A 15,178-nucleotide genomic window follows, 5' to 3' on the forward strand; every position below is an offset into this window, starting at 1 on the left:
ATGCAGTGCATTCTTTTTTGGTGGCTTCCTGTGTGTCCTGTACTTCCAGTCCTTCATGATATGCTCATGATCACTCAGAAGGCGACTTCTTTCAGAACACAAAATTCTATTCAAAAGAGCACTCAGTTGTGACTGGGAGTAGAAAGAGATGATTTCCTACTTCTTTCATCCCAGGAAACATAGTACAGAGATTGGGTCAAACCACTAGTGATGATAAAGAAGAAGTTGAAGTCAAATCATTCATTCATCATATGATATTCCACTCTGTGTTCATATTCTCTATTTTGTCCTAATCAAATTGCAGCCCCATTGCAGGTAGTGCTTCACTTCACTCAACTGTTGGTGTTTTATAGACAGGCATCTGTAAAAACGTAGAGGTTGATAGAATCCAGAAGTTGCTGTTGTAGAGATGTAAGAATCAAGTCTGTGTACTTTATTTTTTCAGCTGGCTTAACAAACACTTCTTGTCCTCTTCATTTAAAGAATCAATATAAGTGCCCTAATTAGTCAACTTCTGAACTGAAGTCTGTGCATCTTCCAGTACGTTTTCAATGGGTATCTCTCTGACTGATCCTAGTGTAGCTTCCATTGCTGGACAGAGATCTACTAGTGTTGTAGCAGATGCCTGGATGGCATTGTTTAATGACCCAAGTGATTTCAACAGTAGACTTACAAGAGAGAATGGCGATTGTTTTCTCTGAATTTAGTAGCAAAAGTAGTCCACCAATCTCACTACTTAAATCCATCCCATCTCGGTAGATACATTCCAAAGCCAGTAATAATGGTTGCAGTAATTTTAAGACAATAGCCAAGGATCGCTCATGAGAAAGCCAGCGGGTTTTCGCAGGTTGGACCAATTTAAACTTCAGTCCTGTGTATCTTCTATATTTTCCAAGACACTCAGTCCTTTTGGACTCTTGCTGAAATAAGAGTATAATGAAGACATTAAATTTATAGCTTTTTAAATGCCTTTTGAAGATTCTGCAGCTCGTATTAGTGCTAGTTGAAGTAGATGGTCTCCGCAGTGTGTATGGGAGAGTTTAGAGTTACACTTTTCTCTGAGCAAAGCTTGTACTTCACTGTGTCTTCCAGAGAAGTTTGCAGCTCCATCAAATGCGTAAGCAGCCATCTCTTTGGGGTTCAATTTACAAGCTTTTAACTTTCCTAAGATGTGGGTTGTCAGAGATGCAGCAGATGTGTCTTCTATAACCTGAACATCTAGCAATTCATCTATTGGCCTACCACTGACCTTAAGATAATGTATGCAGTGACTTAATACTTGGACACCCATTTGCTGCAGTTCATTCATGAGCCATATATGCATATTTTCTGAATGCAGTGAGAGTTCTTCACTTTTTCAGCTGCTGAGTTTTTCACAGTTACACTGCATGCTTCTAACCTGTCAGTTGAATTTCTTGCAGAAAGATAGTGAGCATTTGCTGGTCTTGGTCAGAACCAGTGTCCAACTTCAGGATTAACAAATCACAATGCACTTACCATACACTACAAACTTGAGGCCAATGTTATCTCTTGCTTAAAGAGAAAGTATGTGTGATAGCCATGTTTGTTTGAATAAACTGTGTTGTGTTGCCAACATTTTTAACAGCCTCATTAAGTACTTCTAAAATTGGCTTTGACAGTGGCTGGCTTCCTGCATGTCAGTGCAGTCCAGAGGATTGGTGTCTTGCAGCCTTTTCACATAGTTTATGAGCATTGGCTTTGCTGATTACTCTGGCAAACCAAGCTCCTCCATTTTCATTATATAAATCCATGATATGCTCACATCTTGAATACTGCATGCAATTCTGGTCACCCAATCTAAAAAAAAATTATATTGGAGTTGGAAAAGGTACAGAGAAGGGCAACTAAAATGATTAGGGGTCTGGAACAGCTTCCATATGAGGAGAGATTAAGAAGACTGGGATGTTTCAGTTTGGAAAAAAGAGGACTAAGAGGGGATATGATAGAGATCTATAAAATCTTGACTGATGTGGAGAAAGTGAATAAGCTCCATATCACACAAGAACTAGGAGTCACCCAATGAAATTAATAGGCAGCAGGTTTAAAACAAACAAAAGGAAGTACTTCTTCACACAACACATGGTCAACCTGTGAAACTTTTTGCCAGGAGATGATGTGAAGGCTGAAACTACACTAGGATTCAAAAAAGAACTAGATAAGTTCATGGAGGAAATGTCCATCAATGGCTATTAGCCAGGATGAACAGGGATGCAACACCATGCTCTGAGAGCCTCTGCTTGCCAGAAATCAGGAGTGGATGACAGGGGATGGATCACTTGATAATTGCCCTGTTCTGTTAATTTCCTTTGAAGCACTTAGCACTGGCCACTATTGGAAGACAGGTTTCAGAGTAGCAGCCGTGTTAGTCTGTATCCGCAAAAAGAACAGGAGTACTTGTGGCACCTTAGAGACTAACAAATTTATTTCAGCATGAGCTTTCGTGAGCTACAGCTCACTTCTTCAGATGCATAGAATGGAACACACAGACAGGAGATATTTATACATACAGAGAACATGAAAAGGTGGAAGTATGCATACCAACAGGAAGAGTCTAATCAATTGAGATGAGTTTTCATCAGCAGGAGGAAAAAAAACCTTTTGAAGTGATAATTAAGATGACCCATAGAAGATGTGAGGAGAACTTAACATAGGGAAATAGATTCAATTAGTGTAATGACCCAACCATTCCCAGTCTCTGTTTAGGTCTGAGTTAATTGTATCTAATTTGCATATTCATTCAAGTTCAGCAGTCTCTCTTTGGAATCTGTTTTTGAAGTTTTTTTGTTGCAAAATTGCCATCTTCAAGTCTGTCACTGAGTGGTTAGAGAGGTTGAAGTGTTCTCCCACTGGTTTTTGAATGTTAGGATGCCTGATGTCAGATTTGTGTCCATTTATTCTTTTGCATAGAGACTGTCCAGTTTGGCCAATGTACATGACAGAGGGGCATTGCTGGCACATGATGGCATATATCACATTGGTAGATGTGCAGGTGAACAAGCCCCTGATGGCGTGGCTGATGTGATTAGGTCCTATGATGATGTCACTTGAATAGATATGTGGACAGAGCTGGCATCGGGCTTTGTTGCAAGCACAGGTTCCTGGGTTAGTGTTTATGTTGTATGGTGTGCAGTTGCTGGTGAGTATTTGCTTCAGGTTGGGAGGCTGTCTATACGCGAGGACTGGCCTGTCTCCCAAGATCTGTGAGAGTGAGGGATCATCTTTAAGGATAGGTTGTAGATCTTTGATGATGCGCTGGAGAGGTTTTAGTTGGGGGCTGTAGGTGATGGCTAGTGGTGTTCTGTTATTTTCTTTGTTGGGCCTGTCCTGTAGTAGGTGGCTTCTGGGTACTCTTCTGGCTCTGTTTTTTCACTTCAGCAGGTGGATATTTTAGTTTTAAGAATGCTTAATAGAGATTTTGTAGGTGTTTATCTCTGTCTGAGGGATTGGAGAAATACGGTTGTATCTTAGAGCTTGGCTGTAGACAATGGATCGTGTGGTGTGTCCTGGATGGAAGCTGGAGACATGTAGGTAAGCATAGCGATCAGTGGGTTTCTGGTATAGGGTGGTGTTTATGTGATCATCGCTTATGAGCACAGTAGTGTCTAGGAAATGGACTGCTTGTGTGGATTGGTCTAGGCTGAGGTTGATGGTGGGATGGAAATTGTTAAAATCACGGTGGAATTCCTCGAGGGCTTCTTTTCCATGAGTCCAGATGACGAAGATGTCATCAATGTAGCGCAAGTAGAAAGGGTTAGATGGACTGTTGGTTTGACCCAAGATGGCCATTCTTATTAGGGCTGTCACGTGATTAAAAAAATTAATTGCGATTAATTGTGATTAAAAAAAATTAATCTTGATTATTCGCATGATTAATCACACTGTTAATAATAGAATACCATTTATTTAAATATTTTGGATGTTTTCTACATTTTCAAATATATTGATTTAAATTACTATGCAGAATACAAAGTGTACCATGCTCACTTTATATTTATTTTTGATTACAAGTATTTGCACTGTAAAAATACAAAAGAAATAGTATTTTTCAATTCACTTAATACAAGTACTGTCGTGCAATCTCTTTACCCTGAAAGTTGAACTTACACATTTAGAATTATGTACAAAAAAACCTGCATTCAAAAATAAAACAATGTAAAATTTTAGAGCCTTTATGTCCACTCAGTCCTACTTCTTGTTCAGCCAATCTCTCAGACAAACAAATTTGTTTACATTTGCAGGAGATAATGCTGACCACTTCTTGTTTACAATGTCACCTGAAAGTGAGAACAGGAGTTCTCATGGCATTGTCGTAGCTGGTGTCGCAAGTTATTTACGTGCCAGAGGCACTAAAGAGTCATATGTCTCTTCATGCTTCAACCACCATTCCAGAGGACATGGTTCTGCTCGATAACAATCCAAAGCAGTGTGGACTGACGCATGTTCATTTTAATTATCTGAGTCAGTTGCCACCAGCGGAAGACTGATTTTCTTTTTTGGTGGTTTGGATTCTGTAGTTTTCCTATTGGAGTGTTGGTCTTTTAAGACTTCTGAAAGCATGCTCCACAAGTTGTTTCTCTCAGATTTTGGAAGGCACTTCAGATTCTTAAACCTTGGTTGAGTGCTGTAGCTATCTTTAGAAATCTCACACTGGTACCTTCTCTGTGTTTTGTGAAATCTGCAGTGAAAGTGTTCTTAAAATGAACATGTGCTGAGTCGTCATCTGAGACTGCTATAACATTAAATATATGGCAGAATGCAGGTAAAAGATTGCAGGAGACATACAATTATCCTCCAAGGAGTTCAGTAACAAATTTAATTAGCACATTATTTTTTTAATGAGCGTCATCAGTTATGGAAGCATGTCCTCTGGAATAGTGGACAAAGCATGAAGGGGCATACGAATGTTTAGCATATCTGGCACGTAAATACTTGCCATGCAGTCTCTGTACCACGGCTACAAAAGTGCCATGCAAATGCCTGTTTTCACTTTCAGGTGACATTGTAAATAAGAAGAGGGCAGCATTACCTCTTGTAAATGTAAACAAACTTGTTTGTCCTAGCGATTGGCTGAATAAGAAGTAGACGGAGTGGACTTGTAGCCTCCAAAGTTTTATGTTGTTTTGTTTTTGAGTGCAGTTATGTTGTATTTTCACGATAAGGAGAGTGCATTACAGTACTTATATGAGGTGAATTGAAAAATACTATTTCTTTGTCATTTTTACAGTGCAAATATTTGTAATAAAAATAATATACACTCTGATTTCAATTACAACACAGAATACAATATATATGAAAATGTAGAATAGCATCCAAAATATTTAATAAATTTTAATTGGTATTCTATTGTGTAACAGCATGATTAAAACTGAGATTAATCACGATTAATTTTTCTGAGTTAATCACGTGAGTTAACGGTGATTAATCAACAGCCCTAGTTCTTACGTAAAAATTCATTATAATAAAAATCTTTAGTACAGAAACTCCCCAAGATAACGATCCCTCGAGATAGCAGGAATATGAGATAATGACCTTAGCAAACAATGCACTTCAAAAATCTTGGCCTACTAGGAAATGTATATTTGTATAAATTTCGCAGTCACAAATCTAGCATTTTGGAGCAAAATCACTAAAACGTAGTCCAACAAAGAAATGTTCTGTTAACGTGCCCCTCCCTTCTCTTTGTACCGCACCCCACTCCTAGTTGTTGTCTTTGGTCAGTGAAGACCAAGAGTTCAGAGGTGCTTTCGCATGAGTTCACCTCCCACCTTGGGGGTGGAAGGGTGGTGCAGGGGAGAAGGCACCTTGCTCATTCCTCCAGCTGCTCATCACTCCCTCTGGCCACTCACTCTGGCCGCAGTTGTTTGTCGTGCCACCATTCACTCCACCTCTCCATCGCCGATGGCCCTGTGACATCACCTTCTGCTGCCACCTGCCACTGTGACCTCTGTGAGTTGGTCTCTTGAGGTTCCACCCAGCACTCAGTGATTTCATCTCTCAGTGGGAGAACCTCACAAGAAGTGCAGGCTGGGCTGTCTTTTCCACAGAAATGCTGTCCTGCAGCAGGTCTAAGCACTTAGACCTGATTATCAGTGTTTTCAGTTCTAGCGGTCACTTAACAAAACAAAAAACTCTCTATGGAGCCTAATAAGCTCTATCTTTAAATAGGGGAGAGGGGCAGGTCAAACAGTGCCTGCGAGTCTTAGGCACAGCCCACACCACCAAGCAAAACCCCTGTCTCTCCCTCCCCTTCACTCCACTGGGATCTGTAAGGAAAGAGGTGTTTTTGACTTTCATAACCGACATGGCAAGTCTAGAGGTACTGGGGCTCAGCCCTGGCAAAAATTAAGCGCTGCGGGTGACCCCCCTCAATTAGGGCAAGCTAAGTACAGTTCTGCTGCCCTTTATTCATACAACAAGGTTAACAACATTTCATGATCCTCACATTCAATACTAAAGTGATTTGTAACCCAACACCAGCCAAAATTGATCGCTTGGACAACACAGCTCTGTGGGCTGGATACCTAGGTAGAGTAGTTGAGTTCATGTAAATACAGCCTGGTCCTGAAGCCTTCCCCCTGCCCTGGCTGTCAGGGTAGATCTCATTCAGACCTTGCTTACAAATCATAATTTGAAATTATAAGGTTGGCCAATATTGCCAAAATAAATGTGCCAACATTGTCAAGAAAACAACAGCTGTGGGAAGAAGCTAGTCTTCGTTCATACTTTTCAAACCTATTATACTTTTTCAGGTACAAGTATTTTATCATATACTGTATATGCTGTTAATGTTTCAATTTCAATTCAAATTTCCAACCAATGACTAAATTGGCAACACTGTGTAACTAGCTGACCACTGTTGGGATGTTGGGGAAATTCAGGGGGTGAGGGTAGGGAAATCCCTGGTAGTCAATCTAGTCAAAGGTCCTAAGGACTACCATATGGGCAGCATTAGAGCCTTGTGTCTTGTTTAATTTGTCCTTTTTTACTTTCTTTTTTGTACTAAGCATCTATAATTTGGCTCTTTCAAATATAGTTCATCTTTATACAGAACATTTCTTCTAGTCAGCTAGTTTTATGCATATGTCATTGTTTTAATTTTTATTAATGTTTTTTATCTAAGTGGGTAATTTTTAGCACATTCCTTCCACCCATGAGTTTTAAAATTAAGTTCAGGTTTTTGTGGTTGCCAGTACTGTAAATATATTTTTTCTGTTCTGACAGGAAAAGCATTCTGACTTTTTTAAAATGAGCAATCATATGTATAATCAACTTGGTTAAAACTTCCTTCCTGGTAAGTGCAGCACTTCCTTTGCATCTGGATATGAAGGCAAGCAAGAAAAGCAGAACAACTTAAACAAACAACTTTCTTGTGAATGATCCTCATTTTAAAAAAAAATACTTTAAAATTAAACAAATGAGTCTTATTCAGCGACTCATCCTGTGCTTTGTAATCAGGTAATGTTTCAATTTGATTTGGTAATTATAAATATGGTGCCCACAGTTATTTGCTTTCCGAAACGTTAAGAACGAATTGTAGTCATTGTGTGTTCTGTTGTTTCAGGTTAGTTTTGTTGTATGTTCTTACCTTTTGTTCTAATATTAACAAGGACACGATGAGATTGCTGGGGCTTTTTGTAAGCAAATAGAGGGAGGCTTTATGTATAAAAGTTTATTTTTTTCCCTAAAAAAAGGTTTAAATAATTAAGCAATCTAACATAATTTATGAAGGAGAGATTGAAGGGGAACAAATGTAAGTACATCCAGTCAACTTTGCATTCCTCAGCTGAATACTCTGTAAATAACTTCCACTTTGATATGGTAGAACAGAGACTAATTCTGAGCAATTACATTTTTGCTTTCTTAAAATCAGTAAGATTGTCTTAAAATTTCTTTCTAATTTTGTCTGTTTTAGATATTTTCACTTGCTATAAAATGTACTATAGTGTCATTGGCTTGCAAACATTTCCATCATATTAGGCTAAAATTTAGATGTATATTATATAAGGGATTTTTAAAATAAAAATATCTTAACGTTTCATCATGGAACGGGGAAATAATCAACAGTTTCGTTTTCTGTGGGGTCCACATAGAAACAATATTTGTTTCCTCTGCTACTATTACCATATTTTTCTCCGGCGCTTACTATGACATCATTCTGTGATACTGGCTCACTAATAGCAAAATGTCTTTTAATTATTAAAATCCATTTGTGTTAATTTCAGCATAATCCAAAATACAGGAGGGGAAGAAAATCAATGTTTGACAAATTCAAAAGAGAAAATCAGTCGGAGCAAAAAAAGCATTGTCAAGCTTCTAGAGATCACAGTTTCTACTGAAGTCTGGCAGTTTAGGCCCGAGGCCCTTACACGATCAGGTTCACAATTCATAAAATATGTTTGGGTAGATAGTGTTCTATAAATGCACAATTTTAATTAGTTATTGCTGTACCTAATGTTTGGTTTTAAAATTAATAGATTGATTCAAATAAGCCATCCTGAACAAAAATAGTTTTATATTCAGAAACTTTTGGAATGTATATTGTATATGTAAAGGTTATGATTAAAGCCTGTAGTTAAACGTAACAAAAAGAGCTAATGTGTCTGTAGGAGTACACAAACAGAAATTAAATGAGAAAGTGATCAAACATCTGTATGTTTTGCTAGATTTCTTCTGGCATGGAGTTGGGGAATTATGAACAGCCTGTTGTAATGAGAGAGGAAGCCAAACGAAGGAGAAGAAGAATGAAGCCACACAGTCCAGCAAGTAATTTATCTTCAGTGGAACTGATATCCATTGAGTTCATTCTGCCTACAAGGAATAAACAAGTGCAGGAAACAATGTTACTCGAAATAGCTGGCAACTGTACTGTTGAGCAAATGAAAGCACAGATTTGGATGCGTGCAATAGAGATGAGCCAAACCACAGACTTTTACCATAAATTCGCTCCCGATCAATTTATTCTTCAATATCAGAAGAAAGGGCAGTGGTATGAAATTTATGACAAACATCAAGTAATACAGACGTTGGACTGCATACTGTATTGGAAAGTGTTACAGAAAAAGGTAGGCAAAATCTCTGTGATCCAGAAGCAAAAACCAGCACAGGCGGTTCAGGAATTTCAGACGCAACTTAATGATTTAATTGGCTATGATGTCACTGATGTTAGTAATGTGCATGATGATGAGCTAGAATTTACTCGTCGCAGGTTAGTCACACCACGAATGATTGAAGTAGCCTGCAGAGATCCAAAATTGTATTCAATGCATCCATGGATTACATCTAAGCCACTCCCAGAATATGTGCTTAAAAAGATTACTAATAACAATATTTTTATAATCATACACAGAGGAACAACTAGCCAGAAAATTAAAGTATCAATTGATGACACACCAGACATGATCCTTCAGAGCTTTTTCACAAAAATGGCAAAGAAGAAATCTTTGATGGATATTCCTGAGGATCACAGTGAACTGGATTTTGTTCTCAGGGTTTGTGGCAGAGATGAGTATATCACAGGAGAGACTCCAATCAAAGATTTTCACTGGATAAGACAGTGCCTGAAAAATGGGGAAGAGATCCACCTAGTACTAGATGACCCTCCTGACCCCAAGGAGGATGAGGTTCAGAAAGAAGAATGGCCCTTGGTGGATGACTGCACAGGTGTTACAGGATATCATGAACAGCTGACAATAGATGGAAAAGATCATGAGAGGGTGTTCACTATCTCTTTGTGGGACTGTAATAGAAAATTCAGGGTCAAGATAGTTGGCATTGATATCCCAGTGCTACCAAGAAATACTGAACTTACTGTGTTTGTTGAGGCTAATATTCAACATGGGCAACAACTTCTTTCACAGAGAAGGACCATATCTAAGCCTTTTACTGAGGAGGTTCTATGGAATACTTGGGTTGAATTTGATATTAAAATTAAAGATTTGCCTAAAGGAGCACTACTGAATCTACAGATATATTGTGGCAAAGCACAGGCATTATCCACAAAGGTTAACCTTCAGTCACATGATTCCCCCAACTCCGATTCTAAATGTAAAACTCAGCTACTCTATTATGTAAATATTTTGTTGATTGATCACCGTTCCCTGTTACGTAGCGGGGAGTACGTGCTTCATATGTGGAAGATTTCAGGTAAGGGGGAAGAGCAGGGAAGCATCAATGCTGACAAACTTACATCAGCAACCAATCCTGATAAAGAAAACTCAATGGCTATATCTATTGTTTTGGATAAATATTGCCACCCGATAGCTTTGCCCAAACATAGGATAACATCTGACCCCCAAGGGGACAGGACAAGAGCTGAAATGCCCAACCAGCTTCGAAAACAACTTGAAGCAATCATAGACACTGACCCACTTAATCCTCTTACTCCTGAGGACAAAGAATTATTGTGGCATTTTAGATACGAAAGCATAAAGCACCCTAAGGCATATCCTAAGCTGCTTAGCTCAGTGAAGTGGGGACAGCAAGAAATAGTGGCTAAAACATACCAGTTGTTGGCTAAAAGAGAAGCTTGGGATCATAGCAGTTTGGATGTTGGACTAACAATGCAACTTTTGGACTGTAACTTTTCGGATGAAAACGTAAGAGCAATGGCGGTTCAAAAGCTGGAGAGCTTAGAAGACGATGATGTTCTGCATTACCTTTTGCAACTAGTGCAGGTAAGGTATATTTGCATTCCTGAACATTAGTTTCCTTGAATATTTGCATGATCATTGAAATGTTCCAGTGTTATGAATGCCCTACTGTTTGAAGTTTCCAATGTTAATCAAAACACTGCTAGTAAAAGGAATTAATAATATCCTTAATTCATTTACCTTTGTTACCATTCACACGTTGTGACTATATTAACAGTCTTCTTCAGATTTCTCCACAGTCACCCTACTACCAGTGTAGTTCTAATGATGGAAACCCACCCACACTGGATTTTCTAATCCTGCTCAGATCAGGTCTGGATCACATGATAGTTAAAGCACCAGTTGTATAATGATCAGCAGAACCGCAGTCAGAGAGCCCATGTTTCCCTGAGGTAGAGTGATTGGATATTTGGGGTTTTTCTTACATAGATGCCTATTACCCTCCACCCCCTGTCCTGATTTTTCACACGTGCTATCTGGTCACCCTACCCTGAGGGATTTTTATTGACAGGACACCAGGGAATGTGGGGAGTTTGGCTGGAAGCAACACAGCCACATGGTCAGAGTAATGCACAGGATTTAATAAAGTTACGTCTTCAACGTAATCTGTATTCAGCTTCTCACTAAGTAATTGAAACACCAGTGGCCAGTCCGTACCAGTGCTCCTGCTATTGCTGCCACTGTTGGTAATGAAACAATGAAAAATTTAAAGAAAATGCTGGTTTAGACAAGGCCTGACACAAAAGTTTTGGGTTGTGCTTAAGGTCTGCTTGCATTGTGTGAAGAATCTTTCATGCTGCTGTGCATGCATCTTAGCTAACAATACTATCAATCTTGTGCTTTCATGTACTTGTACTGCTCCATAAAATTTAAAAAGTATAAAACAGTAAAATAAAAGGCATGGCAAGGAATCACGGTTCTGACTCCATACTTAGGATTTATTCATTCATAGAAAGTTAGAAAGATCAAAATCAGGGTTTTAATGGAAAGTGAGTTACCATCCTATTTGCTTGAAATATCTCATATGATCTCTTGCTAGCTGTTGCTGAAAGCTTGAGATCAGTTACACGACAAAGCATTTCAGAGATCTGAGTTTGAAAAGAGAAGTTTCTTTCACTTTCACAATAGTTTGCTTTGGGGTGGGAACACTGCACCATTGCAACTTGCAGAACTGAGGGTATTATTGATTGCAGAAGAAATTTGTAATAGTGCAATTCTCTAGTGTAAATGTATATCCAGCTATTCTGGTCCTATTCTGCACCTTTCCATGCCTGGCAGCTCTTTCTCTGTAAAGGTTATAAACTCCAGAGCAGCAGACACAACTAAATGTCAAGGAACCTGTGAGCAAATTCTACAATAAGATTGGGCACCTCTGTGGCAAGGCAGCCTGTGGACCTTGTAAGCCGCACAGGTTCAGAGGTAGTTGCTGACTCCTAAGAAAGTGGAGTTGGCTTTTCCAAATTTGCAGGAGCAGTGCTTCTGACAAAGCCTCTATATACTCTACTGCCTTATCTTCACCCATCTGGAGGTTGGGCTCCCCCTCGACAGGACATATGCAATTCAAGGTTTGTAAATTTTAAGGCCAAAAGTTACCACTAGATTATCTAGTCTGACCTGCCATGTAACTGCTACTCTGTACACTCTCCTTTAAGACAGCAGAGCTTACAGACAAGTCCTTGTTTGTTTGCTTTTAACACATTTTTGCACCCAAATTAGGGGCTCAGTTAATATGCAGGCTGGCAGATACACAAGTGCATACAATGCAGGATGCTAAGATTATTCTTTGTGCATTTTCTAAAAGAATTTGTTTCAAGATGATAAACATTACAATGATTTTAAGAAGGAATAAACTACTGAGGTATTTTTAGTTTATTTTCAAAACAAAGGGAAAAATTATGGGTTAAAACTTTTATTAAATTATAATATACACAATAATTTAATGTAAAACAGTATTAGAATGTTTTGGTTTTTTGCCACCCTCTCATCTGAATCTGTGAGTACTGTCACTATAGTGCACCAACATTCATGAGTGTGAAGTTAGACTGGATGGCTACTTCTCCATGTGGCTTTTGTTTGTTAATCATCTGTCACTATAATAATGTCTCAAAAAAAAAAACAACTAGCATGGAATCATAGAATGCAGTGATCAAATCACATTCAAAGAAACATCAGTGCTTTTTCCAACTTTTTTTTTCTCTAAAGACCTGTGCTTTTCTATAACACTTTTACTTTGACAGAGCTCTATTCTGTTGATGTCATCTGTAAATTGCACATATAAGAAAATGCAACAAGGTATTATAAATATTTTAAATAAAATATGTGTTACTTTGATTTTTATATGCATTGTTTAGGCTGTGAAATTTGAACCCTATCATGACAGCGCACTAGCCAGATTTCTACTAAAACGAGGTTTGAGAGTAAGTACTTCAAAATTAAATAACATTAAAGTTACAGGCATTGTTAAAATTGACTGTTTCTCAGGAGAAAATCATGTATATTAATTTTAGCCTTTTCTCTGCCTTTAGAACAAACGAATTGGTCACTTTTTGTTTTGGTTTTTAAGAAGTGAGATTGCTCAGTCCATGCACTACCAGCAGAGGTTTGCTGTGATCCTAGAAGCGTATCTTAGGGGCTGTGGAAAAGCCATGCTACATGATTTCATGAAACAGGTTCAGATAATTAAGTTGCTGCATAAAGTCACAATGGATATAAAATCAGTTTCTGCTGAAAAGTACGATGTCACCTCTCAAGGTATTTATTCATAGGTATTGCTTCATTTGTTATGTAATGTATGTGTCTTTTCACTCCATGTGTGTTAAAACCAAGGCAGCAAACAGTACTGTTTCTCTGTAGTGTCCATAAGAGTAAATTACTACCTCGGCCACTGAGCTTTACAATTAATTCTTCTAAATAGCCACATAAGTTGTGGGTGTCAAAGAAGCCAATAATATATTCACTTGCGGAAAACTGCATTCATGCGGAGTTAAGGTTGGAGGCACTCAATGGTGCACTGTGTTCCTGGGTGCCTTCCAGAACTTAAACATTGTAAAACCAGGAAATGCAGAATTCAGGTACTCTTAATATTCTTCTAATCTAAGGCATATGTAATGTGACAAGAAAAAACAAAAGACACATGCTACCATGAAATGAAGAGGTAGGATGACACCACACTATACAATCTTAACTCCTCTCTCCTTTGTGTATTACTGCAACACAGATGCAGGTGCAAGTTAATGCACCTCTCCTGGTAGAAACGGGAAGCAGTGTGTTCTCAGTGAGGGGTCCTGGGCTTTGAAATTAATTTTCCTTCTTGTTTCATCTGAGCCATGGATGTAGTGTGACCTGCAGGTGATGCTGCAGATGTTTATGCAGACCTTTCCTAGAGAAGTGGAAGGTTAATTGTAGGGATTGATTAAGGAGATGACTGGTAGGCTCTTGGGAGATGTTGCTTGGGGTTGGGAAAATTACTGGAGGTCTCACTTTCTCTTTTCATGTTGTGACAAAGTTCCTCCTGTACCTTGGTGGGTCCTGCGCTTATTGGCTGATCTGCTCACCTCAGTGATCTTCCTCACAGTCTGGATCAACTCCTCCTGTGTCTGATCAGGAGTTGGGAGGTTTGGGGGGAACCCAGGCCCGCCCTCTACTCCAGGTTCCAGCCCAGGGCCCTGTGGATTGCAGCTGTCTATAGTGCCTCTTGTAGCAGCTGCATGACAGCTACAGCTCCCTGGGCTACTTCCCCATGGCCTCCTTCAAACACCTTCTTTATCCTCACCACAGGACCTTCCTCCTGGTGTCTGATAATGCTTGTACTCCTTAGTCCTCCAGCAGCACACCCTCTCACTCTCAGCTTCTTGCTCCCAGCTCCTCACACACACTTCCTCTCCTCTGGCTCCTCCTCGCCTGGCTGGAGTGAGCTCCTTTTTAAACCCGGGTGCCCTGATTAGCCTGCCTTGATTGGCTGCAGGTGATCTAATCAGCCTGTCTGTCTTAATTGGTTCTAGCAGGTTCCTGATTACTCTAGTGCAGCCCCTGCTCTGGTCACTCAGGGAACAGAAAACTGCTCATCCAGTGACCAGTATATTTGTCCTCTACCAGACTCCTGTATCCCGCTGGTCTGGGTCTGTCACAATGTATTTATTTATTTTTGAGAGAGAGAGAAATGATCAGTGTGTATGAGCCTGGTTAGGTGCCCTGTTTTAATTACAATTTGTATTAAAGTTGTGTATATGTTTTATTACATGCGTAGCACCTGAGATAGGCACAGTAGACAAATTTGAGTGAAACCATACTTTTTTATCTCAATTAATAGTGAATGGATTTTTAATTCAGTTCATTGATTTTATAAAAGATGACACCTTTCTTCAGATTTATGGTATATTTTGCATACCTAATATGAAGTTATATTTTTCATTAAGCCACTTTCTCAATATATCTCATAAACCAGTTTATGCTCCAAGCTAAAAGTCCTTAAACAGTGTTTTGGATTGTAGTAAGTGCGAGGCTTCATT

General features: G+C 39.0%; 1 protein-coding gene across 4 annotated transcripts in view; it reads left to right on the forward strand.

Moving 5' to 3' along the window:
- PIK3CG (phosphatidylinositol-4,5-bisphosphate 3-kinase catalytic subunit gamma) overlaps window positions 1–15,178 on the forward strand; it is a 59,663-nt gene that overhangs the window by 10,614 nt on the left and 33,871 nt on the right. The window contains exons 2-5 of one of the 4 annotated variants that reach the window (XM_050925302.1): window positions 8,244–8,395; window positions 8,685–10,694; window positions 13,022–13,087; window positions 13,196–13,421. In XM_050925302.1, the coding sequence (XP_050781259.1) occupies window positions 8,697–10,694; window positions 13,022–13,087; window positions 13,196–13,421 (2,290 nt within the window). In that variant the 5' untranslated portion in view covers window positions 8,244–8,395; window positions 8,685–8,696. Of the gene's footprint in view, window positions 1–7,324; window positions 7,477–8,243; window positions 8,396–8,684; window positions 10,695–13,021; window positions 13,088–13,195; window positions 13,422–15,178 lie in introns of those variants that run through there. The other 3 variants (XM_050925310.1, XM_050925323.1, XM_050925318.1) reach the window with 3 other exon arrangements.

This window comes from Gopherus flavomarginatus, chromosome 1, assembly GCF_025201925.1.
Source record: "Gopherus flavomarginatus isolate rGopFla2 chromosome 1, rGopFla2.mat.asm, whole genome shotgun sequence".
Taxonomy (NCBI): Eukaryota; Metazoa; Chordata; order Testudines; family Testudinidae; genus Gopherus; species Gopherus flavomarginatus.